Source organism: Microcebus murinus, chromosome 13, assembly GCF_040939455.1.
Source record: "Microcebus murinus isolate Inina chromosome 13, M.murinus_Inina_mat1.0, whole genome shotgun sequence".
Taxonomy (NCBI): domain Eukaryota; kingdom Metazoa; phylum Chordata; class Mammalia; order Primates; family Cheirogaleidae; genus Microcebus; species Microcebus murinus.
In genome coordinates this window covers 17,769,565-17,797,083 of record NC_134116.1, presented here as the reverse complement: position 1 = coordinate 17,797,083, position 27,519 = coordinate 17,769,565, and the positions used below count along the sequence as shown (strand labels likewise).

At 40.3% G+C, this 27,519-nt stretch overlaps 1 protein-coding gene across 1 annotated transcript in view; it reads left to right on the top strand.

Moving 5' to 3' along the window:
* Nucleotides 1-3,383: 3,383 nt before the first annotated feature.
* The window catches only part of UBAC2 (UBA domain containing 2), a 179,139-nt gene continuing 155,003 nt past the window's right edge, over nt 3,384-27,519 (top strand). Inside the window, exon 1 of the mRNA XM_020290262.2 lies at nt 3,384-3,573. Coding sequence (XP_020145851.1) covers nt 3,543-3,573 — 31 coding nt within the window. The 5' untranslated portion in view covers nt 3,384-3,542. The remainder of the gene's footprint in view (nt 3,574-27,519) is intronic.

Sequence of the window (27,519 nt, the reverse complement as noted above, 5' to 3'; positions counted from 1 at the left end):
ATGGTGATTTCCTTGCATTGTACATGGCTTCTAAGGCTTTCAAAGGTACCGCTATTCCCCAATTGAGGATGCAGATTCAACAACAGATTCGATAAAACACAGCAAGGCAGTACATGATTCCTAGTGAGCAACAGAATTGGTTCTTCATAATGAAGTCTAGAAAAGAGAAAAGGTGGGAATACAGGCAAGGGAAAATGATACACACTAAGAGTTCTGGTGGCTTCATAATAAAGTCACACTAGTGCAGGATTTCTCAACCTCTGCACTGATGACATTTTGGGTAGGATTAATTCTTTACAGTCTGCCCTGTATTGCAGGATGTTTAGCAGCACCCCTGGCCTATGCCCATTAGATGCCCCCCCCCACCAAGTTGTGACATCCCAGCATGTTTCCAGATATTGTCCCCTGGAGATCTAAATCGATGCCTTAAGAATCACTGCACTAGTGCATCTCAGACTTTAATGTGCACTCATACCACCTGGGGCCTCCTGTTAATGCCAGTTCTGTTTAAACAGGTGTGAGTTAGGGCCTGGCATTCTCTAGTTCCAACAAAATCCCAGGTGAGGCCAATGTTGCCTGCCCATATCGCACACTTCCTCCTTGGAAGACAAATCACAACTCTTTGCTAGTCAACATGTACAGGTCCTCTGGATGCAGAATTGATGTACAATCAAGATATGGATCACTGCAAATACTTCCAAGCAAGGTCTCGATACCATATTGTCTTGCATTAGTTGCAAAGAATGTTTGTAGAATTGAACATAGTGAAGGGTTTGTTTTTATCTTTGTTTTTTAAGCTTTAGAGCACTTTTGTCTTTTATTTCAGCAGTTCTCAAACTTTTTGGTCTTGGGATCCCTTTTACTCTTAAAAATTATCAAGAACTACAGAGCATTAGTTTATGTGGGTTTGTATTTATTGGTATTTGCCAATAAATATAGCTCAATAGAAATTAAAACTGAAAAATTGAAAAAATATTTATGAGATTCATTTAAAAATAACAACATACCCATTACAGCTTAACACATGTTTTTTATGCAAAATGACTCTAGTTTCCTAAGCAAAAATTTATGAGAATAGCATTGTTTCTTTGGCAAATGTCTTTAAAGTCTGGCTCAATGTAAGACAGGTGGGTCCTAATATCTGCTTCTCTGTTTATTGTGATACATTGTTTTGGTTGAGGTATATGAGGAAAATCTGGCCTCAGGGTACCTATGTATAGTAGTTGGAAAAGGAAGCATTTTAATAGCCTTTTCAGATAATATGGATGAAATTCTTTTTTGATACTACACCATAACTTAACAAATGGATAGTTTCTTAAAGATTAGTTGCAATGAGGAATCTGAAACCCTATCAATGATCTTTTTGTACTGTTACACTACAATTTATTGGTTTACTTTTCATTCTGAATTGATCTTTTATCCATGCATTTCATAACATCATACATTGGTCAACTGGAAAATATTGGTTCACAAAGTTACACATCTTTTCCAATTGTACAGTGGAAAACTTCACTATACACTTGTGAGTGAATACGGGTAGCAAAGAAAAATGTCTTAGTATTATACTGAAAATAATTTTGGTCTTTTGGATCTCCTTAAAGGTCGGGTCCCTATATCTACTTTGAGAACCACTGTCTTACATTGGCTACAGGTTTTTGTTTTTTGGCTACAGGTTTTGTAGCCAACCAAAAACTTCTGCAAACATAAAGGACCTTTTGATTGTTGTTTTCTTACAAAATAACTCAAATGAATCTAAAGTTAAAGGTAAAATGTATTTCACAATTGTGAACAAACTTTACAAATAGAGCCTAAAGAAAGAAATAAAAATCACCTGTACTTTTGTCTTCTAGAACTAATCAATGTTAATAATTTGGCCCACTGGAACCTCTCTTTAAGTGCAGGGACTGTGTTTTATTGATCTAAAAATCTCAGACTTAGCACATTTGCTGGCCCTTATAAGCACACACAGTCTTTTTTTCTTTTTAAAGTATGCTGTAGTCTGTCCTTTTCATTTAGCAATGTAGTGTGGTTAATTTCCTCTTGGTATGTAGTCTTCAAAAACTTTCTTGGGTTTTTTGGTCAGATAATCGTACTTCTTTATGGGGCACAGTGTAAAATTTTGACACATATGCATTGTTTAATGATCTAATCAGGGCAATTAGCATATCGCCTCAAACATTTGTCATTTTTGTGGTGAGAACATTCAAAATCCTCTCTTCTAGCTCTTTTGAAGTATACATTACCGTTGATCATAGTCACCCCATCGTACAATAGGACATCAGAACTTATTCCTCCCAACTGAAACTTTGCATCTGTTGACCAGCCTTTCCCCAACCCCTCTCCCCACCCTGGTAACCACTATTTTACTTTTTTTTTTTTTTGAGACATTCATCTCCCTGGGTAGAGTACAGTGGCATCATCATAGCTCACTGCAACCTCCAACTCGTGGACTCAAGGGATCCTCCTGTCTCAGCCTCCCACGTAGCTGGGACTACAGGTCCACGCCCCCACTCCGGGCTAATTTTCTTTTATTTTTGGTACAGACAAGGTCTCACTCTTGCTTAGGCTTGTCTCTAACTCCTGAGATAAAGCGATCCTCACGCCTGGGCCTCCCAGAGTGCTAGGATTACAGGCCTGAGCCACCGTGCCTGGCCCTACTCTACTTCTACATCAACTTTTGAAAAACTTTTTAAACGACTGCATAATATAAAATTAGTTTTCAGGCTCAAACTCATTTACAAAATCGCGACTAGAGTTTAGCAAAGAGTAACTTCATTCTGCTAGGGAAAAAAAATTACGTGGCTTGAGTCCGGAAAGACGCCATAGCATTAGTCAGGGAAGCACAGTGGCTCCGCCAAAGTCGCCGCGCCACCCCGGCCACTGGCCTCCCGGGACCACGACACTTGGCTCTCGCTGTCCGGATCCTGCGCGGGACCCATGTGGGAACAAGGGGGCTGCTGGACGTCCCCGCTCTCTGCAACGGAAAGGAACGTCCAGCTCCCGCTCCCCCGCCATCCGCATCGGAGAAACAATTCCCACTCCGCCCTCACAGCCGTCAACAGCCCTCAAGGCAGCAAGCCCGCGGGACTGCCCGGAAAAACTGAGCGTGCGCAGAAGGCGCCGGGGGTGTCCGGTCGCGGGAGAGGTTAGAGGTCGCCAGGAGTGCCCGGCGCCGGCGTTCCAGAGGAATCCGCTGCCATCGCGGCTCCACGAGGCCTGGGGCGGCACTGGGCTGCGTTACACCTCCGCTCCTCCCGTGCCAGCCCACTATTTTTCCCAAACGGCTCCCTCAGCCGTCTGAAAACCCCGGAGAGGCAGGTCCCTCCCCCCGCGGACGCACTTCCCTTCCCTGGCAGGAAGGGAGGACGCTGACCGAGAGGGTGCGCCACGGCCGCGCATGCGCCTCTCGTCAGGTGGCCCCGGAGAGGCCTCGGGGCTCCTGACTCGCCGCCCCGCCGGGAGTGCGCCTGCGCAGTCGCAGGGCTCCCCATCTCCACTTCCCTCCCCCTGGCCCCTGCGGGGGCTTCTGGCCCGGCGGGACCATGTTCACCAGCACCGGCTCCAGTGGGCTTTGTGAGTACCCGCCACCGCCATCCTGGCCGCCACCTACACGCCACCCTGGGCACCTCCTTGAGGAGGCTGGGGCAGCGGGGATCCTCGGGTTTGCAGGAGGTTGGGGGGCCGACCCTCCAGCCCCGCTCCCGAACCTTGGTAGTTCCTGCTCTTGGGGGACAGCGGGTGCCGCCTGGAGGGGCGAGTGGGCGCTAAGTCCCGCCCAGCCCCGGCCCACCTCTGTGAGCCCCAGGTGGGTTGGGTTCCCTGCGTTCTCGTGGCCCGGCCCCATGCCGGTTGCCGGAGGGAGAGGTTGTCCGGTTGGAGGCGACGCTGGACGCCTCGGCCCCCTTCGCAGTCACCTTGTCCCATTCATTTAGGGTGTTGAGGACCGAACTGACTGTCCGCCACATGCACATTTCAACTCTGCTTTAAGAACTGAGCCCTCAGTTTTACTTAGATGTGTTTCTTCTCCAGTCTCCCTGAAGAATTTTAGATAAATAAAAACTAATTAAAGTGCTTTAAAGTGGAGGGAAGTCAGGAAGTCGTTTGGAGAGAGTGCACAGTTTGCTGCTGGATTTTGCTATTTTTTCCTGGAGTGTCAACGGGTAGGGGGCGGAGAAGTATATGTAGCCTTTTAAACAGCTTTTTCCTCACTGACATTGAGTATGTTTAGTTGACTCTCGATAAGGATGTATCTTAACCAAACAGCACTGAGATCAGGCACTGATACAGCAACAGTGAACTATTTGAACAGTTATAATTTTGCAATTGCTTGTCACTGTTGATACTTCGTATCTCTATACTTGTGAAGTGAACGTTGCGTTGCTAGAGTATAGAAACATCCAGTATTTCCACATATTAAAGATCTGTTGGGAATATCGTGAATCTTTTTCTGAGACTACATGTCTTAGTCTGGCAGTGAGTTAATATCAGAGGTATGGGCATAATTTTAAATATTTCTCACTTCTCAGGTTTTGAAATGAGTTCAATATTTATGATTTCCCTTGTTTTATAATTAACTTCATTTATGGCATCTTTCATGTATTGGACCCAGAGTATATTACAACTACTAGCTAATAAATCTTCCTGAAACTACCCTTTGAATGAAGGGCGTTCTTACTGTCAATGAAACTAACAGTTCAAGAACATGGTGTGGTTTTCCTGGGATCACACAGTGAGCCATACACTAGTGGGTATGAAATTAGCAGAATTCTTAATTTTAGTTGTTTCAGCATTTTGAGCTATCATTGCTGACCAAAATACATATAAAAAATTAAAAAGTCAAGAGAAATCTGTAATTGATTGCTGTGCTGTATTAATCATTAGATTGGATTGGCAAAGTGTATTCAAATTTGATACAGGGTGACTCTGGGGAAGGTAATACTTTATTACCTATGGCACAGGTTGGTCAGTATTGAATTCTAGGAGCTAGACTGCTGCCCCAGGAGAGCCCTAGGCCAGGGACCCCCTCATCAGCTGTCTTGGCCTGTTTCTAAAATAAGTGTATCCACAGTGTAAGAGTTAATAAGATGACCATTCGCCAGAAGGCTGTGTCTTGTGTGCTCATTTTACAAACATTTTGGGCATCTACTGTGGGCTTTGAACTGTGTTAGGTGCTGGAAAAGCAACGATGAACAAGTCTTGCCCCAGTGTTTACGGTGCTTACAGTGGAGTTTGGGCACAGTTTTTCCAGGACAGATCATTTGGCAAGTCTGTGTGTTAGCACTTATCTTGCTTTAAAATTTTTCACTGGTGAAGCTCCCCACTGAGAGGGAAGTGATTTCCTTAAGAAGTTGTAGTCAAAGTTCTGATCCTAAGTATGCTGAAGAAAGATAGTAGATCTGCCTGCCCTTGCCCCCGTGGGTGGTGAATAAACAGTGTCTTTCAAGGGAGAAATCCCTGCCATTTCCTACCACCTGCATATTTCCCACATTTTGTGACTGGTACATAATGGTGTTTTAGTGTTAAACTTTTCTCTCTCATTCTCTCTCCCATTCATTCATTTCAACAAGTGTCTGTTAAGTACTCATGTAAGCCACACACTATCCATGGCCAGAGAATAAAGTGGTCAACAGAATAAAGGAGACTAACATCATGTAGGTTAATGAATCAGTACGATTTCACATAGTGATAAAATGTTGAGAAAATAAGAGGGTAATGGCAACGACTGAAGTTAGGGTACAGTACTGCTTTAGCATGCATGGTCAGGGAAGATATCTGGGAAGGTGACATTTGAGCTGAGACCCAAATTGTGTGAAGGAGCCAGCCATGTCAGAGTTTGCTGAAAAATCTTCATTTTGAAGAAAAGGGAACAACAGCAAGCACAAAGACTCTAAAACAGGCACAGCAGGGTGGTTTCAGGGTACTAAAGAAAGCTGATGCAGCCTGAGCAGCAAATCATAGGGAGGGCATTTGTGACATTTCTTTGAAAATGTATTGCTATCTGGTCAGTCATGTCATTGTGACTGGGTAAAAATGCATAGGAACAGTGTTCATGACTTATTTTAGATTCCTTGCTTATAGAACAATGCTATCACTTGGCTCTGTGTTGAGTAATATATGTAATTATTTGTTCCATTTATTAATAAGTGTTCCCATTATTTATTCTCCTCACAGTGCATTCAGTGTGTAACAGTGGACTCAACCAACATTAATTGCATGTCCAATATATTCCAGGTATCATTCCCACCCTCAAGGAGTTCATTGTCTATTAGGGAAAAAGGAAATTAAACAAATTGTGGGTTTCTTGCAGGGGGTGGGCTGGTGGGGGGGAGAAGCACAGTTGTTAAAGAAGACTCCCCAAAGTCAGTGATATTTGAGCTGGTTTTTGAGGGATGAGTAAGAGTTTGTCAGGTGTAATAGTAGGGAGAAGGCTGCTGTGAGGGCCAGAGTCTGGTAGGGGCCTGGTAGAGAGGCAAGAGGAAATGAATTAGGGGCTTGCTGATATGGCTGGAGGGAGCAGTTCCTGAGAGGTGTGTCGTGAAATTGCCCAAGGCAGGTGTGCTTCTCTTTGCGGTGGGGCGAACTTGGAGGATTACTCCTGGTGATGGAGCTGTGGTTCCCAAATGCTGCCTGTGTCGTGGCTGCAAAAAATCAACCCATGTACATTCTGAATGTATACGTTCCTGGGTCCCATCCCTGGAGGGTCAGATTCATAAAGGCTAATGTGGGCATCAGAAATCTGGATTTGTAATGCCATTTCTGCATCTCTTGCTTCATATCCAGTCTAGATAGAAGCTGTAGTTTATTGCCCTAGTTGCAGTCTCATCCAGACTGTCAGAGACCTGGCACCTCTGTCTTTGCGTACTCATGGAGTGTACTCAACCTGTTCTAGGCTGGCTGCAGTCTGCTCCCGCCCCTCCGCACCACTAAAGCTGCTCTGAGTGGAACGGTTGTTTGATCTCAAACATTTGTTTGGGAGCCTTGGGTCAGATGCAGTTAGAGAAGTTTGATGAACTCAAGGTCCATTGGTGTCAGCCTGTGGTGTGGATGGTCATTCACTGTAGAGACAGGCGACCCATCAGGACTGGTGGGGTGATTCAGGGTCTGCATCACCCACCTTTATTTCAGCTTAGGTCCTGCCTTAGGAACCTGAATTCGGTCCCCAGGAGAATGGTGAAATGGACAACATTACCACTGTCACTCTTTTTTTTTTGTGCTCTCAGGGAGGAACAGACCCTGTTCTTACTGACATATTCTTCCTTACATGTATTCAAGGTGTTGAATACATAACTTGTGGGAAATGATCAAGTAAATGTTTAATGTTGTCTCTCAGTGTCTCTTTAAAATGTACTAAGCTGGGGAAGCTTTTTGCCTTTATGAAAAGGCCTCATGACTTTCCTTTCACTCTCTGATTCATGGAATTCAGCAGATACTTAATGAGCAGTCCTGTGGGCCAGCCATTCTCCTAGGCTCTCAGGATTTGGTAGTAAATAAAAGATCACACATACATGCAAGTCATAGTGGTGATCTTATGTAATAGAAGTCTTGAAACATAGGCTCAATTTAGAAATTAAAAGTATCCCTTTCAGTACATTAACCAGCATTTCAGTCTCCATTCAAAGTTAAGACTTTTCCTCCCAATTTCTCCCAGTTAGGACTTGTAATTGGCAACCACCTGCTGTCAGAATGGGGTGTGATTGGCTTCTGCTGCTTTGTGTTCCACTCTTTCCTGCACATTTCCTGTGTCTGACCACACCAGGTTCTAGATTGGCTGGAATAGGAAGAGGAAGGAATGATGAGGACCTCAGTTAGTTCTTCTGTGGCTCTCTGAGCCTGGCACATCTTGCAAGGGCTTTAGTGGGTTCTTCAGAGATGCTTACGGACTCCCATACCTGCTACCCCCTTGACCTCCGTGCATCTGTATTTTGATTGATTTATTTTGGTGACTCTTCCTCAGTACTTAGGAACTTAGATCTACCTACAATTTCCTCTTGCTGGGATCCTTTTGGCCTGCTTGAGGGCACTGCTGGACTGAACCAAAGATGATCCCTCTGCTGGCTCTTGCATGTGGCCCACCTTGGCTCAGCTGGAAGTGTATATCCCTAGCCCTGGCTTGCATGTCGGTCCCAGTGGTCAGCATGGCTTCTCCCCCTCATTTACTGCTCAGGCTGCATCAGCTTTCTTTAGTACCAGCTTGAGGGCTCCCATATTTCACTCATGGAATAGGGCCATTGAGAGACCCCACACAGCTTGCTGTGAGGGCATGGCTGTGCTCTGCACTCCAGTGGTTCACTCCACAAATCTTCCTCCCAGTGTCCTGTCTTCAAAAGAGAGAACTCTCACATTCCACTTGCACTCTGTATCGATGGTCTGGCGGAGAGGAGTCTGAGAGTCCTGGGACTGCTTTGCATTCATTTGCTTTGTAAATTCTGCATCTTGGTGTGGAGCTTCCCTTGGCAGCAGCTCTTGCATTTTGGTCTCTGGAAACACCTAATGTTATCATCTTTTAGTTTTCTGTTTTGCTGGCCAAGAATCATTTGGCTGGCTTCTTTAAGGGTGACTTTAGAGTTTATGCACTTCTGCTCTAACCAGACTTGGCTTTCCCAAACCCTGCACAGCTGCCTTGAAAGCCTGACTCTTAGGGACAAACTATTCCCCACATTTCTTAAGTTTTTTGGGACTATATTCTTGAAACTACCAAGTAATATACTATTTATTCATATTTTAGCCAAGAAGAAAAGATAAGCAGTAACCAGGGAGGGACAAGCTCAAGGGAGGATGCCTTAAAAAATGTAAAATTAAGACACTACAGACAGTTTGGAAAATAGAGAAAAAACATGGTTAGCATTTCGTCAATTTTCTATATCTTCTCCTATACTTTTATGTTCTTGTTTTGAAGTAACTTGTTTTTGTTGTTATAAAATGAGTATATGTTCATCAAAAATTCTGAAATGCAGAAAAACACTAGGAAGAAATAAAATGGCATTTATTAACATTTTAGAGTTTATACTGTTTTTTACTGCAAAAATGAATAACCAAATGAATAAGTAAAAATAAATTTATCACTAAATACTATTTTGTAACTTTTATTTCACTCAACAGAATCTTTTAAAATGTAATCATAATGACTATGTATGTATTCTTTTTGTATTCTGTTTTTTTTCCTTTGTCATAAGCATTTCCCTAGTATGATGTTCTTACAGAATTAGGTTATTTCTCCTCTCCTTTTTTTTTTTCTATTATAGTAATAATGAGCATCTTAATTTTCAGATATTCCTAGAAGTAAAAGAAAGTTAAAGTGTATTATAACTTTTGGTGCGTATTGCCAAATTCCAACTCAGAGGGTGGTACCAATTTAAAACTCTACCAGCATTTAAAGGGAGAAAAGATTGCTTTACTTAAGTTATTATGTTGATTTCCACAGCAGCCCCTAGGAGGACAGGTATTGTTATGCTTCCCCCCAGCTCCCACAAATAAGTATATTAAGGCTCAAAAAATAATTTGTCCAAGATCACCTAGCTAGTTGTACATGGAAGAGCTGAGATTTGACCCAGATTTGCCTGCTTTCAAAGCCTGTACGCTTTCTACTGTATCACACCACATTAAGGGGACTAAATTGACATAAGTTTAGTCCCTTTAATGGAAACTGGCAGTAGCAATATATCTTGTAAGCCTTAGGATGAACATCTGGGAAAAAGAAACAATTTAAATGAAAGTTCTACATATTTGTGCACTTTCTTACACTTTTCCAGTCAATAACTAATAAGTGTGTGTTATTAGTATAAAACAGTATGTGCTAGGCACTGTTCTAAGCAGTTTACATAAGTTAACTCATTTAATTCTCAGAACAGCCCTGTGAGATAGGTATGGTTATTATTCCCAATTTGCAAATGAGGAAGTTGAGACACACATTTTAGTAACTTTGCCAAGGTCACATAGCTAGTGAGGAGCAGGACTAGAATTTAAACCCAGACACCCTGGCCCCATATTCTGTGTTGCACACTGCTGCTTCTCAGCTGGAAAGAAGTTTATCTCTCATAGGTATCTCTCATAGGCCCATGATGAAAGGAGTAGCTCAGGTTGGCAATAGAGCTGTGTCCCAGTATTGTGGGACGCAATATTATTGTGCTCTGGCAAGTTGCTTTTCATCCCTCCCCTTGGGACTGTGGCAGCTGCCTATTCGTGTGCTCTGCGTGTTCCTTCTGATGGCCTTCAATCCACAAGTCTCCCTCTTTCTTCCCATATCAGAACCAAGGTCCAGTTTGCTTTTAGTAGAGATGTTTTATGACCTAATTAGGATCTTTTTGTAGTAGCTAGTGCTCTATAATTATTTTTCTTTTATTTTTATCTTATAATTATTTTTTATTCCTCCCCACCCCTCATCAAGTTATATTCCTTCTCCAAGTTTTCCCATTTTCAACTTGTCTTAATATCAGTTTTAGTAATGAAAGGAGAACCTACCTTACATGAAGCTACTTTAAAAATGCATTTCCATAGAATTTTAATAAGTGAAACTTGATAAAGCATATTTCATAAATAATTTAGCATTTTTGTGATGTGCTTCATGAAACACTGGTCCTATGAAGGGCTCCTGAAGTTTTAACCCTTATTTAAATTATAAGTATAGATGAGAATTATAATTACATTGGAATGTAACCCTTTCTTAAATCATGATTCTTTTTCCCAGATGTTTTCCCTGATAATTTTTAAGTTATATTGCCATTGCTCTCAGTCATTTCCCACTCAATTTGGTCCCTTCAGTGTAGCATGATACAGTGGAAAGCACCTGGCACTAATATTTGGAAAGGATTCTCTAGCCAAGTAGGTCAACAATGTTGTTGGCTATATTGTTTAACATTGGCAGTGCAAATTAACACTTCAAAGACCCATAGCAGCCTTGCAACAAAGAAATCTGTTTAACTCTATTAACTCTCTGTTTCTAAGACTTATTGGGGGATAAGTTAGAAGAAGAAACATAAAATTCCATTTCGTTATACTACCTGGACTTGATCTTATTTACATGTTGCTGCTGTGTAAATTTTTTCCTCTATGTGTGTATGTTTATAAACATTTTTAAAAGCAAAGTTGGGGCTAGACACAGTTTTGTATTCTGCTTTATTCATTTAATCTTCTTAGATGAATTTACCCCATGTCATTAATAATCTTCAAAGCTCTGACTTTTAACATTATTTTTGTTTTACCTTATAAAACTGAAATATGCTTGCTGAAAAAACTAAAAAATTACACAAATATTATACATAATGTACAAAGTACTAGGCCCACATAATTACTCCTCCACCCAAATAACCATTGTTGATAATTTAGTGCTCATTCTTCTAAATTATTTTACAAAATTGTTAAATTTAATAATTATTAAATAATTTTTAAATTATTCCAAATGTGGAATTACAGGGTTAAAGAGTGGGAGTATCTTGAAGTTTTTGATCTATTTTGCCAAATCCTTCTAGAAAGGATGTATCATTTTATGCTTTTCAGCAGTTGAGGAATGTATCTTCTTCAGCAAACTCTCATAACAATTGAGCATGATGATTTAAAATAATTTTTGTAAACTGAGAGATTAAAAAATAATGTTTGCATTTCCTTGAATGCCTGGGAAAGTGAACTTTCTTTCTCTTTTGTGTTTATTAGCCATTCGTCTTTCAGTTTTGGTTTGGTTACCACTTGTAGTGATTATGTTTATATTAATAATTTTAAATAATGGACAAAATGCTTAGTTTTTGATGTATCAGTTTTTGGCATGTGAATTCTGTGAAAATAAGGAATTAGTCCAGGAACGTGTATACCTCTTCTATACTTGCTAATTTATGTGTTATATGTATGCTGGTGTGTTTACAGTCTGTTCTGTATTGGTAATTAAGCCTTCCATGCTTTGTCGATAGGTTGATTTTATATAGCTAGTTAAAACCAATAACTATACTAACTTTATTATGATTGTATATTTACTACAGAATCACGGCTTGTGGTTGGAGTCATGGAAGGAAATAGAGCCCTAGCTTAGAAAACCTCTGCTGCTTCAAAGAGTCTCTTTGATATGTTTTCACTACTTTAAGTTTACATTCCACTACTGCTATTTATTGAATCTTGCATCATTCTTGGTATCTTCTTTGTTTTTGTTTTTCCTGGCATCCCTCCTGGAGTAAACGTATTTCATAGAAGGACATGGATGGAGAACTCTCTGTATCCTTACTTGGCCATTCTTGTGCAGTACTGAATGACTGGATTCTTAAGTACCTTGGTGGGGGTTTTCTCTTTGTTCGTGGGTAGACCTTTTCCCTGAAGAGGCCCAAACCTTAAATGGCAGGGCTGACTGTAGGCTCCGTTCAAATTTGCAGGACAAATGACTAGGCTGGTTTCCATACAGATGCAGCGGTGGAGAGCAGGTGGCAGTGGGTGAGGACTGCAAGAACCCCCTGCAGCTGTCGAAGTTATGTGGGCTTGGCCCTTCTGAGAATTTTACTCCTCAGCAGAGCTGCCCTTCTTATTTCCATCCTTTTCTATTCCCTGTCACGCCAGGCTGTGATCTTTGGAGGTTTGAAGTTACCCAAAGCTCTCTCCTACTTTTTCTCAGACCTTCAACCTCCTCAGTGTCCTCCGTAAGCACATTGCTCTCTTTTGGAGAGAGTTTTTCGGGTTTTATTTTGGGAGCCAAGCCTTCTTTCCAGCTAGGGTGGTAGAGTGAATGGCTATGAGAAAGTATGTGAGAGAGTGGGTTTGGGGATGGGTTTTGAGGCCTGGCTGTCACACCTAGTTGGTGGCACCTACACTCCTGGGGATGACTAGTTGGTGTGTGTAGATACCGTTGAAACAGAAATAAGACAATGACTCCCTTTTCAGTCTGGTCAGTCCTGACTGTATCAATCAGAGAGACAATCTTGATTTGGTAGTAGTCTGAAAGACCTCTCATAGTGGCTAGTTTCCCACTGTAACAAGGAAGACAGGGGACCTGCCCAGACCTTTCCATCAGCAACAGTTTTAGTTAGAATTTAATAACTTTGTTTTGTTATTAGTGTGTTTATTTTTATAGTTAGCACCTACTGATGACAATGTGACACTTGTTTTCCATTTACTGTAGTGATAGGAAGTTACCTTTGAAATGTGTTTCTTACGTTAAGTCGTAGTAAGGCGACTTAAAAATATTAAATAATAGAATAGGTAATACTGGGGCATGGCAGAAATTGTGCTGTAGTGGGAATGGCTGAACTTTGAGAAATGCTGTAACTTCTTCTGATAATTACCTATGTTCCTCCTCAGGGCCTGGTATTTATTGATTAGTTTTCTGGACTCCTTTGAAAGGACACATTTCTCTGGTGTTTTGAGGGTTCTTTTATTTCAGGATAAACTTTGCAAGGGAGGAAAAGTAGACCAATATCCTGAGTCTGCTATCTCAAATGGGAATTTTATCTAGCTATCTTTTTTATTTCATTATTATTATTATTTTTTTGGCTCCTTTTAGGATTAATTTTAGTGTTTGGGGTTTAAGTGGGGCTGCTTTTCCCCTTCAACTAGGCAGTTTTCTCAACACCAGTGGCTGGAGATGTTAGCAGCTTCTAGTACCTCATCTCACAAGCACGTTAGGCCACATAGAAAAGGCCGTGTAGAAGTTCAAACTGCCAAGGATTTTCAGCTTGGTTCTCTTATGCTGTTGTACCAGTTAGGAGTGGGAGGGGTCCGTTGGATCACCAGAAGCTTTAAAATCAGACTCAGGTCTCTCCACCTTGCAGATGTGTGTTTTGTTTGCCATCTGTTCCCAAAACAGGCCAAATTAGTCCACATTAAAAACCTGCTGAAGCAAGTATGCCCTCCTGTTCATCCTTAAGGCTGTTCTAGAGCCTGTCTGTGTAGCTCTGACATCCTTGCTGCTGCCTCCTTTGGATGATTCTGATCCATTGGGTCTTCGAACACAGGGAACCAGCCTTGGCTTGTCACCCAGCTGTCAACTGCAGCACTTTCTCACACTCAGCTTGATTACTTTTTGCCATTTTGTGACTTAGCATTGTACCAATAGACACAATCTTATGGGTGCTTCTGTGGGCCATGCTTGGAAACAGGCCATACAGGTGAGTTTCCTTTGCTATCTGAGGTGGTGAGGAGAGGAAGAGGAGAGTTACTTGCCACCATTTTAAAATTGGTATTTCAGCCCAAAGTCCAGATTTGTTATCTTCCGAGGTAGACGACCCGGCAGCATCAGGCCTGAGCTGGCAGGTGACAGCAACTGAGCATGTGCTTGCCTTCTCGCCATCGACTTCCCCTATTTCCCTGCTTGCCCAGCCTCCTTAGGCACTTGAATTTATAAGACGTTTTCTTGCCACTAACCACACATTTCCGCATTTAAAAATTATTTTTCCTCTTCTCTTACAGTTGATTATGTGGGTCCAAAACTTTTTACAAGCTTCCTAATTCACTTTTTTCAGAGTTGTTTCTACTGTTGAATGATTTATCTCATAGTTTTGTGTAATATTCATTCATAATTTTGTGAATCCCTTTTGGCTTTTAAAATTATTATTTCATTATAATTGTATTTCTTGTCTAACTGGTGCATTTAACAATTACTGCTTTTTATATTTAATGAAAAGGTTAATATTTGTATAAAATTTCTCTAAGAAGTATAAACCCGACTAGTGCTCTGCACAGTGGCAGGGTCTAATGCCATTGTTGGTGACTTGCAGATTTGACACTTTTTTCTCTGGCATGCAAGTCTCTATGTTTTATGCTGTTTTACAACTTTCTTTTTAAAATTTTACTGCTCATTCTTTTTTCTAACCCTAATTCACACTGTCTAAATATTTTAGATGTAGAGCACATTTTTTATCCAGGGGGCAAGTCATTCTCCTTTTTTTTTTTCCTGGAAACTTCTTAGCACTTTCTCTTGTTTATTTTCCTGATAAACTTTGTAACCATCTATGCAGTAATAAGTGTTTCTTGGCTGCTGTCTTGAGCGAGGCACTCCAGTTGCTTGGGGACCTGCGTGAGGAGCAGTCAGTGTGGAAGGCATCCAGTGTCACTGCATTCTCCCTGGTGTGTTAGGGACAGGAGCTGATTCATGGATGGCTGTCAGCGTTTTACTTCCAAATATACTAGGGAAACAGGTGTAACAAAAATAAATCTGAGACCTTTTGATCCCCGGTCAGGGTTTGTTGAGATGGTCACAGGAGGGACTCATTCCTCCCTAACTTGGTCACTGAAGAAAGTTTCATTAAGTTTTCTTCTAGGAAGCTCAGAGATCTGAAGAATAAATCATGGTGGAAGCAGAAGGTGTCCTTGCAATGCATGGCTTCCTGCACTTTTGTGGATTTCCACCTTTATTTTTGGCTTAGCCCTTTTCCGATGGAAAACTTTTAAGAAAGTTACCTCATGAGACACAGATCACTCCATTCTTGTGGGAACCTTGAGAAGTTTACCAAATAGTTCAGTAGTCAGAAATGGGAAAACCAGTATTGTGGTAGGATATGGCGGCCCCTTCTTTAGAGGGTGTGAACCACACAGGGCTTTTTGACGTGTGTATTTTTACACGCCTGCCTCGTGCGAGCAGGCAGAGCTGCTGGGCGGCTCCCCTTCGGTCTGCCTTCAGCTAGAGTGCTTCTGCAGCAGCCCACATGGCTGAGCTTTGCAAGACCTGTGGTTAGTGTCTTTAATACCCCAAAGATAATGTATTTTTATTCAGGTAAAGTTCATATAACATAAAATTCACCATTTTAACCACTTTTAAATGTGCAGTTGTTGGTTTCCAAAACATTTTACATTGTTTTACAATTAATACTGACCATATTCCAATTCCAGAACATTTCATCATGTCAAAAGAAACCCAGTACACATTAAGCAGTCACTCCCCATTCTCTTTCTTCTCCTTCTGTCCGTGACAAATGCTAATCTGCTTTCTATCTCTATGGATTTTTAAATTCTGGACATTTCATATAAATGGAATCATGCAATCTGTGGCTTTTTGTGACTGTCTTTTTTCACTTTGCGTAATGTTTTTGAGATTCAGCCATGTTGTAGCATGTATCTGGATCCATTCCTTTTATGGCTGAACAATATTCCATTGTATGAATATATCACATTTCGTTTATTCATCCATCTGTTGATGGACATCGAATTGTTTCCACTTTTTTTCTATTGTTATAATGCTGCTGTGACATTTTATATGTAGCTTTTTGTTTAATACCTGTTTCAGTTTGCTTGGGTATATTCCTAGGAGTGAAATTGCTGGATCATGTAGTAATTCTGTTTGATGTTTTGATGAACCAAAAAGATCCATTTTAAGTATAAAAAAAGTAAGCATATAAAGTTATTTTCCTGTTATATATTCGAAAAAAAGTTGTTTCTTTACAGTCAAGCAGAACTAGGTTCAAATCCCAGTCCCTCTACTAACTAGCTTTAACTTTCAGCAAGTCATTTAACCTTTCTTGGTCTATTTCTTAACCTAGAGCATTCAGATAATTCCTGTGTCAGGATTACTGTAAGAATTCACTGAGATGGTATTATATGGAAAGTGCTTTTATTAGCACAGTGCCTGGCATAAAGTAATCCACATATACTATGATTATTATTTTAGGATAATACATAGTCACCTAAGCCTAGTTGGTATTCATTGTCATAAAGAAATGGCTGTGTACTTTGGTCATACCAAAGAGAAATAAGAGGAGGTAAATGACCCAAAAGGAAATATTAAACTTTGGTGTTTAATATTATCTTTTGTTTGGGGGGGGAGGGGCAGTTGTCTCTCTGTGTTGCCTGAGCTAGAGTGCAGCTCAGTGTAACCTCAGACTCTTGGGTTCAGGTGATCCTCCTGCCTTCCAAGGTGCTAGAATTATAGGCATGAGCCACCGCTCCTGGCCATGGTGTTTTATATTACCTTTGCCGTAGATATTTTGCATTTTTACTTTTAGATGAATGCATTGTCTTTTATTCTCAAAATTTGTAGCATCCCTATTTCCAAAAGTGGAAAGACCTCTTGTAGAGTAGTGACTATTTTTTTAAACCTTCTGTTTGATCACTGCTTGGGTTTCTGTGTGTATGGACCACTTCCTGGCTCCGCTCACAGGCCAGAAGATAACTAGTGACTTGTCCCATCTCAGTGCATAAAGATATACCATATTGACCTTTTTCCTGAATTAATAACTATTTAATAATTATTTTTTCAAATTATTAAAATAAATTTTTGTAAAAAATTAAAATCTTTCATAAACAGAGTAGAGATTGCCACTGTTAATATTTCGATAGATACTTTAAAACAGCCACGTATTTATGTATTATTTTTATATATAATTATGTATTGTGTATTTTTTATATGATGATACCACTAGAAATATTTTGTACTTACTATTTAGGAACATTTTTTCCAAGGTATGAAGTATTTTCCGTAGCCTATTTCTTAATGTTGAATATTATTTCATTTTATGGATAGAACATAATTTACTCATTTTCCTATTGGATGTTCATGTTGCCTATGGTCTTTTCATTATTATAAACAGTGCTGTGATGATGAGTATCTTTGTAGCAAAATCTTTGTGCATGTCTGTGATATTAATAGTTACTTTGGGCTAAGTTCCTAGAAATAAATTTCTTAGATCAGAAGGTTTATATTAATATGTACTTGAAACTTTTGGTAAGTTTGGCATTTGATATGTACCCACCACTCTGTGCTGCATCCTCCCCTGACTGCAGTCTTTTTGTATCTCCTTTCACAATTACCTTTACTTTTGTTAAAAGATTTGATTTTTGTTAGTGCTGTTTATGACTGTGTCTTTCACTGAAAATCCACCATGAAGGTGAAAATATCTTTGGCAGTGGAGCTATGTGAAATGCAGCATAGGACACAGTTGTGTTTATAGTCAGATTATCAAGGTTCGAATCCTGGTTCCTCTGACTCTCTAGCCATTATATCGGACACCTTTTTGTGCACTGTTTCTGTGTGCTCAGCCTTACCTTTCCTTCTGTTTCTAGAGTCCCATTTGTTGGTGTAAGCTGATCTGGTTTGGTTACGCTTACTTCTCTGTTTCTCCCTTGGAGCTTTCTTTCTATGGCTACCCTAGACTCTTAAGGACTGAAGCTAAAAAATGTATAAAAATACATTTCCTGTTTCTTCCCTGGGTGATAATTCTGAGACACATTTACAAGGCTTTTTAGAAAAGTCCTGCAGGATCCAGTACCCATCACAAACATCTGTCACTCATGGTTATCACCCACTTGACAATGTACCCTCGTATGGACTCTCCCTTCCTGTTTCCCTCTCTATGTCCTTAACTCCTGCTCTCTGGGATTACATTCCAAAATAAACTACCTGCCTGTGTAAGCCTTTGTCTCGTCCTTTATTCTTGGGAGATCCTAGGCTAAGATATTTTGTGGTTATGGATAGGTGACATACTCTGTAAGTCACAGTTTTCTCATATATAAATTTGAGGAGGATAGTGTCTACCTCATAGAGTTATTTTGAGGATTAAACCATAAAATTCATTCATTTATCACATACTTATTGAAGGGCCACTATGTGCCAAGTGGTGTTCTGGGTATGGGGATATAGCAGCGAGTGAGATGAACAAGGACCCTGCCTTTAGAGTTTACATTCTGATGAAGGAGACAAAGAAGTAAACAAATAAAGAAGAATTTCAAGTAGTGAAAAAATGCTATGAAATAAATAATGCAGAATGTTTTACTCAAGAGCAATAAAGTCATGATGGAAGGCCACTCTGAGCACATGCTATTTGAAATGAGGACTGAATGATGAGAATAAGCTGGACGTGGGAAGAGCATTTTGGGTAGTGGGAATAGCAGGTGGATAGGCCCTGTGGTGGCTGTGAGCATCAGGAGCAAGGTAGTGCATGTAAAGCGCTGTGCTTAGTACTTTGCATTTCGTAAGTGCTCAATAAATGCTGGTTGGTTTAGTAGTGACTAGTTGGTTAGTATTAGTAGTAGTAGTAGCTGAGATTAGATCAGAGGGATAGCCTATCATTAACTGCACAGCAATAAGTGGCCAGTTGAGCCTTATAAATTGACAAAAAATTGGTTTCATAGAATAAGCAGATAATTGGGCAGGATGAGAATAGGGTTCCATAGTACGTTTTTCTTTAGTCTGTTAATATAGCAAATTATATTGGTTGATTTGCTTTGTATATCCAGGATAAGCTTCATTTGGTTATGATGTATTATTCTTTTTATATATTGCTAGATTTGACTTACTAATGTTTTGTTGAGAATTTTGTATCTATGTTCATAAAGGTTATCAGTCTTTTTTTCCTTGTAATATTTTTGTCAGGTTTTGGTGTCAGTGTGATGTTGGTTTCATAACTTTAATTGGGAAGTGTTTCTTCCTTTTATATGTTGTAAAAGAATTTGTGTAGAATTGGTATTCTTTTTCTCTTAAATTATTATAACTCTCCAGTGAAGCCATTAGGCTTGGAGTTTTCGTTGTTGGAAGACTTTTAACTATGAATTCAATTTTGTAATATCTGTAGGACTATTTAAATGATCTATTTCTTCTTGATGAGCTTTGGTAGATTGTGTCTTCCAAGGAATTTGTCTATGTATGGGCTAAGTTATTAAATTTATGGGCATAAAATATTTCCTAATATTCCCTTTTTATTCTTTTTTTTAAATTTAGTTGTGATAAATATGTAATATAAAATGTAGCATTTAACTATTTTTAAGTACATAGTTAAGTAGTATTAAATACATTCATATTGTTGTGCAGCCTCTTATTATCCTTTTAGTGTCTCTGGTATCTGTAGTGATGTCCTCTCCTTCATTCTTGATATTGGTAAATTGTGTCTTCTCTCTTTTTTGCCTGATCAGTTCTGCTTGAAGTTTATCAATTTTACTGATCCTCTCAAAAGAACCAGCTTTTAATTTTATTGATTTTTCTCCATTATAGTTTGGTTTTTCTATTTCATTGATTTTTGCTCATAATTATTTCTTTCCATCTGCTTTCTTAGGATTTAATTTGCTCTTCTTTTCCTAGTTTTTCAAAGATTATAATCTACATTATTATTTGAAACCTTTTCCAAATGTAAGCATTTACTATTGTAAATTTCCCTCTAAGCACTGCTTTAGTTGCAACTCGCAAATTTTGTTTGGTTGTACTTTAATTTTTCTATTTTAAATATATTCTAATTTCCCTTGCAACTTTCTCTTCGACCCACATATTTAAAAATGTGTTGTTGAGTTTTCACATATTGGGGGGATTTTCTGTCTTTCTGTTGTTTCTAATTTAATTTTGTTGTGGTCAGGGAACATACTTTGCATGATTTTAGTTCCTTTAAATTTGTTGAGCTATCTTTTACAGCCCAGAATATGGTCTATTTTGATGAATGTTCCATATGCACTTGAAAAAATGTGTAACTAGCTGTTATTGGGTGGAGTGTTCTAAAAATGTCAGGTCAAACTGGTTGATAGTGTTTTTCAGGTCTTCTCTATCCTTACTGATTATAGTAGTCAGTTTGGGCCACCATAACAAAATACTATAGATTGGGTGCCTAAAGCAATAGAAATTAATTTTCTTCAAGTTCTGGAAGCTAGAAGTCCAAGATTAAGGTGTCAGCAGGTTTGATTTCTCCTGAGGCCGTTCTCCTTGGTTTGCAGACTGCTGTCTTCTCACTGTGTCCTCTCGATGGTCTTTCCTCTGTGTGTGTAAGCATCCCTGGTATCTCTTCCTCCTCTTAGAAGAGCATCAGTCATATCGGATTAGGGGCCTACCCTTGTGACCTCATTTAATCTTACTTACCTCTGTCTCCAAATATAGTCACATAGGGCTTCAACATGTGAATTTTAAGGGGACACATTCAGTCTGTAACAGTGATATCCATTACTGTTAGAAGTGTGCTGAAGACTCTACCTGTATTTTTGGATTTATCTGTTTCTCATTTCAATTCTATCAATTTTTGCTTCATATATTTTGAAGTCTTTTCTCAGCTCTCAAATTCTATGATTCACTGTGCCCCTCCCATGTTTTAATTATAAAAATTTCCAAACATGCCAGAAAGTTGAAAGAGTAGTGCAGTTAACACCTATATACCCATCACCTAGATTCTACAATTAACATTTTACTGTATCCTTGATTAAATATCCATTCCTCTATTTATTTGATCAATGCATCTTATTCTTTCTAGTCACACTTTCCTTAAATACTTAAGTGTGTATGTTATTAAGTAGAATTTAATAATTGTTTAAAGTTAGTTTTTTAGGTAAACTTTTTATGTAGTGAAATGCATGAATCTTGAGTTGATCTGTGAGTTTTGCTGTTTGTAATAACACTGTATATTTATCCTGTGATGTGGTACTTGCATATTTATGCATTGTCTTACTGCTTTTCACATAGGTTTTTGGGATCTGATTTTTGTTCATCTTAAGAGGAGGACTTAATGGCAGAGTTATCAGATTTAAGTTATCAGATCTATATTTTTAGGGGTTTGTTTAGTCCTGGACAGGATTTAAATGATTGTATAAATAGGATCAGTTATTAATTCATTAAGTACTTATTTATTTTTTAGTTTTAATTTTTAATTGTAAAATATACCTAATATAAAATTTACAGTATTAGGCCGGGCGCGGTGGCTCACGCCTGTAATCCTAGCTCTTGGGAGGCCGAGGCGGGCGGATTGCTCAAGGTCAGGAGTTCAAAACCAGCCTGAGCAAGAGCGAGACCCCGTCTCTACTATAAATAGAAAGAAATTAATTGGCCAACTGATATATATATATAAAAAATTAGCCGGGCATGGTGGCTCATGCCTGTAGTCCCAGCTACTCGGGAGGCTGAGGCAGAAGGATCGCTCAAGCCCAGGAGTTTGAGGTTGCTGTGAGCTAGGCTGACGCCACGGCACTCACTCTAGCCTGGACAACAAAGCGAGACTCTGTCTCAAAAAAAAAAAAAATTTACAGTATTAACTATTTTTAAATGTACATTTCAGTAGTATTAAGTACATTCATATTATTGTGCAACTGATCTCCAGAACTCTTTTCATCTTCAAAGTTGAAACTGTACCCATTAAACAACTTTTCATTCCTTCTTCACTCCTGCCTCTACCATCATTCTACTTTCTATGTGTTTCACTACTCTAGGTAGGTACCTCATGTAAGTGGAATCATATATTTGTCTTTTTGTGACTGGCTTATTTCACTTAGCCTAATGTCCTCAGTGTTCATTCATGTTGTTGCGTGTGTCAGAATTTCCTTCCTTTTTAAGACTGGATTAAATTCGGTTTATGTATATACCACATTTTGCTTACCCCTTTATCCATTCATCTGCCAATGGACACTTGGGCTGCTCTCACTAGTAAGTATTTGAGTAACTTTTATATACATCAGTCACCTTTCATTTAACAAACACTTCTTGCCTGCATTTTATGAGCTAGGTCCTCTTATAGGCCTAAGGGATACTACAATAGTGAGCATACTGGACAAAGGTGCTGGCCTTATAAAGCTTATATTCCTTTTTTTTTTTTTTGAGACAGAGTCTCACTCTGTTGCCTGGGCTAGAGTGCCGTGGAGCCAGCCTAGCTCACAGCAACCTCAAACTCCTGGGCTCAAGCAATCCTTCTGCCTCAGCCTCCCAAGTAGCTGGGACTACAGGCATGCGCCACCATGCCCGGCTAATTTTTTCTATATATTTTTAGCTGTCCAATTAACTTCTTTCTATTTTTGGTAGAGACAGGTCTCGCTCTTGCTCAGGCTGGTCTCGAGCTCCTGAGCTCAAATGATCCGCCCACCTCGGCCTCCCAGAGTGCTAGGATTACAGGCGTGAGCCACTGCGCCCAGCCACGAAGCTTACATTCTAATGGAGACTGAAGGTGGCGGGCTGACAATACACAAAGAAACTTATTCCCTTGATACCAAAATGCCTTTGTTCTATGATTTTTTAAAATTTAAGTGTGCCTTATAATTGTTGACATCTTAGAATTATATTTGGCAGTGTTTCTTTTTTAGTGGCACTGAAAATAAGGTGTATTATATAATCAGTTTGAATCTGATTTGATGAATTTAATGAATCATTATTCAGTCTGCTGTTAAGTGCTATGAGAAAAATAATTCAGGACAGAGGATGAGGTGATATTTTGTGCAGAGCACATGTTTAGTTCACATGATATTTTTTCATATATTTTCAGGGACTTCATCTCTGAAGGAGGCAGTGTGTTGATTCACATTTGTCACAAAAATCTCAGTATGACATCTCAGTAAGGGCTATCTCAGTAACTGGCAACGGTTCTTCTAGTTGCTCAGAACAAGACTTGGTGCCATCTTGATGTCTCCATTTGCCCATATTTTACACTCAGTCAGCAAATCCTGCCTCTTGGACCTTCACCACCATATCCCAATTCTGATGTCCCTCATCCTCTTCAACCAAACCTCCCTGGTCAAGCATCATCATGTCTTGGCTGTGTTATCCTACAGACTCCTCAGTGGTGTTCCCTCTTCTACTCTTTCCTTCCTGTGACCTCTTCTCCATTTAGCAGCCAAAGCGATCATTTAAAAACATGTTGGATCATGTTATTTGTCTACTTAAAGCCCCAAAGTGTCTGTCACACTTAAGAGAGGTTAAAGTCCTTTTAGAGGCCTAGAGGGCCCTACGCTATTTGCTCCCTCACTTCTTTACCCTATATCCCACTTGTTTGTCTTGTGCACATTCTGCTTTTAGCTGTATTGGCAGCCTTACTATGTCTTCTTTTTTTTTTTCTATATATTTTTAGTTGGCCAATTAATTTCTTTCTATTTTTTTTTTTTTTAATTGAGGCAGGGTCTTGCTCTTGCTCAGAGCTGGTTTTGAACTCCTGACCTTGAGGAGGTCCACCTGCCTTGGCCTCCCGGAGTGCTAGGATTATAGGCGTGAGCCACCTCACCGGGCCTCTTACCATGTCTTAATCATATCGAGCATGTTCCTTTCTCAAACTATTGGTACTTGCACTTTCCTCTGCCAGGAACTCTCTTCCGCTGGATAACTGCAACCACATCCTCATGTCTCTGCGCCAATCTCACCTTATCAGAAGGTTCTTCCCTAACCACCCTAGATGAGATGGCATCCCGCCTTCACCACCAGCACTCCTTTCTACCCTGTGGCCAGGATGGACTCAGTTATGCCACAGTAGTAAACAGCTCCGAGATATCAGGAGCCTAAAATAACACGGTTTGCTTCTTGTTCCTGTTCCATCTCCATTGCAAGTTACCTAGGAGGGGTCTGTTCCACATTGTCTTCAGCTCTGGGGGATAGGGTAGCCACCATCTTGTGCACTGGCAATTGTAAAGAGCAAGAATGATTCACTGGCTCTTAAAGTACCTGCCTGAAAGTGACATCTTTCATTTGCTCAGCCAAAGCAAGTCACTTTGCCATACCTAACTTCAGTTGGGGATGGGGGGTGGGTAGCAATCCTACCTACCGTGTGTCTGGGAAGAGAACAAGAAATATGTGGTGGTAACACAGCCACAGGCTTTCTTTGCCTCCTAAATTTTACTGTAACATTTATTTCTAGCTGACATATTGTGTATATATATCTTGTTTTGTTTATTTTCTTTTTTCTCCTGTCTAGACCGTAAACACCACAAAGGATAGGGTACTTTGTCGATCATTTACTGCTGTACTGCAGGGCCTAGAAAAATGCATGGTACATTGTAGGTGCTATTACTATTTAGAGAGGGATTGGGGAATATGAAGCAAATCATTTACTTACTCATTTGGTGACAAGTATCCAAGCTGGGAGTGTGAAGTGGGGATGTTTGAGGAGAGAGGAGGAGATGGTATGAGATAGGGAGTTGGAGAGCAGACTTCCTAGAGAAAGCAATGGAGTAGCTGGTCAATGGAGTAGCTGGTCAGTTTGAGCCCTGAGACCATGCATTGACAGTGAAGTCTTGAAGCTCAGCTGTGTGATTTCTCCAGCAATGTTAAGTTGCTCAGGAGCTGGCAAGGAAGAGACAGGAATGATGGGGCCCTTGCACAAGGACTGGTGGAAACCCAAGTTGAAAGAAGGAAACGTGATTTGAGCTGCCCCTTCAAGGTGCACCTGCATCAGCCCTGCTCCATCTTCGGTCCTGTCAGAATAATAGGGAGTTTGCCTTTAATGAGGGAAGCCCACTCTGCTGGGGTATTGCAGTAGGTGCTGGTGGTAGGAACAGTTTTCCCTACATTCTTTATTTCATTTTCTTCTCAGAACACTTTCAAGGTGGGCTTTCACCCCCATTTTACAGATGAGGAAAACTGAGGCTTAAATTGTTCAAGATAGAATTTAGATTGCTCAAGTTCATAGCCATGGTGCTCTCTTCTGCTTCTGAGGGACTGGGCGGTGGGGAGCTCTGTGAGGTCTTAGATTCCGTGGAGCCTTAATTGCATTCTGGTCAGGAAGAGAGTGTGCAACCACTCTACCAATGGTTCCAGTTTAGGTGCTTGCAGGACCCTACCAGAGAGGAAATAGTTGGGCTATTTTTATATGCTTGAACAAACACAGTAACCACAATATCAACTGTAACTGGTAAATTCGCCCCCAGGGAATTTCTTGTGAATAAGATTAACATGTGCCTCACAGAACCTGAGAATGTCCCCGTCAGTGCTACCTTTCTGTGGTCTTGCCTGTGGATGATCTGAGCATTTCCTCTGTGCACGTGGCTGTGCTCGGCTTGATGGTGGGTTTAGAGAAGAGTAAGGCATGTGGCCTCCCTTCAGGAACCTTTAGGGAAGTTGGAAGGCAGAACTGTACAGAACCCTGACTGTTGGCAGTAGAGTGTGGGAACAAGGGTGCAGGGTGAGGGAGAAGCCCTGTAAGTTGAAATGGTTTGCTCAGGCTGACGGAAGAAAGTAGAAACTGAGCTGTAATTTGAAGGCTGTGTAAGATTTAGATAAGGAGGATTGAGATCTGCTCCTAAGGAAGATATTGATGATATTTGGGGGTTTAAATCTGGAAAGATTTTTCCCAAAGCACTGGAACAGAAACCACTGTGTTCAGGAGGTAATGAGGTATATGGTTTGGTTGGAGCAAAGGATCGTGAGAACAGAATAGTGAGAGGTCTTGCTGGGGAGTCAGGAGGCCCAGAATGTGGAGGTCTGGAGATACAAGGCCTAGGAGTTGTCATTTGAGCTTGGAGGTCATAGAAAAGTGACAACTTGAAGCATTGTTTTAGGAAAGCAGAGCACACACACACACACACACACACACGTAGTTTTTGCTTTGCAAGGTAATGTAGGACCATAAAAATGTGCAAGCTGAAACCAGGCCAAGCTATTTTAATAATCAGTGGGGAAAATTTGGATCGTTCTGTGACCTTTAAAAATCTTTGTTGAAATAATGTTTTGTTAAAACATTAAAAATTCTCTTAAATATCTAGTTCTAAATGTATAGGGACACAAAAAAATAGTAAAACTAACATTTAGTATGCTGTAATTAGATAGAGACATTAGATACATTGAGAATTAGGTTTTATTTCTTTGTAAAAACCTTATCAAGAGTAGTTTGAGGCTGGGCACAGTGGTTCACGCCTGTAATCCTAGTACCCTAGGAGGCCGAGGCCGGAGGATCACTCAAGGTCAGGAGTTCAAGACCAGCCTGAGCAAGAGTGAGACCCCATCTCTACTAAACATAGAAAGAAATTAATTAACCAACTAAAAATATCTAGAAGAAATTAGCTGGGCATGGTGATGCATGCCTGTAATCCCAGCTACTCAGGAAGCTGAAGCAGAAGGATTGCTTAAGCCCTGGAGTGTGAGGTTGCTGTGAGCTAGGCTGATGCCACAGCACTCTAGCCCAGGCAATAGAGTGAGACTCTGTCTCAAAAAAAAAAAAAAAAAAGAGTAGTTTGAATAGGATTTGCCTTCTTCTTGTATAACTTATGATATGGGGAGTATCTTTTTTATACCTTGTGACTTGCCATATACCTTTCCAGTATTTCTGAGAGTTTCCTTAATGTGTAGATTTTTGCGTCGCTTCCTCTGGGACATCACAGTCATTGTTTTAGTCTTCTGTTGCTGCTGTAACAAATTATCACAAATTAGATGGTTTAAAACAACACAAATTTATTATCTGTTCTGGAGGCCATAAGTCCAAAGTGGATCTCCATGTAATAAGATCAAGGTAGGGCTGCGTTTCTTCTGGAGGAATCTGTTTCCTTGTCTTTTCCAGCTTTTTGAGGCTGCTCACATTTCTTGGTTCATGGCCAGCCCAGCTCCATCTTCAAAGCCAGGGGTTACTGGTGGACTCTCTCTTATGTAGTATCACTCTGAAACTCACTCTCCTGTCTCCGCTTTCACTCATAAGGACCCTTGCGATTACATTGGATCTAGCTGGATATCCTGGATAATGTCTTCATCTCAAGGACATCTGATTAGCAGCCTCAATTCCATCTGCAACCTTAACTCTCCTTTGCCGTGGAACCTAACATAATCACAGGTTCTGGGGATTAGGATGTGGACATCTTTGGGGGTCAGTATCTTATCTACCACAACCACTTTCCTTATTTCAGTTGGTAAGTTTGGCTTCCCTAAGTTTCTCTGGCTGTACCTCTGGAGTCTCTTGAATGGTGGCAGTGTTAGCATTC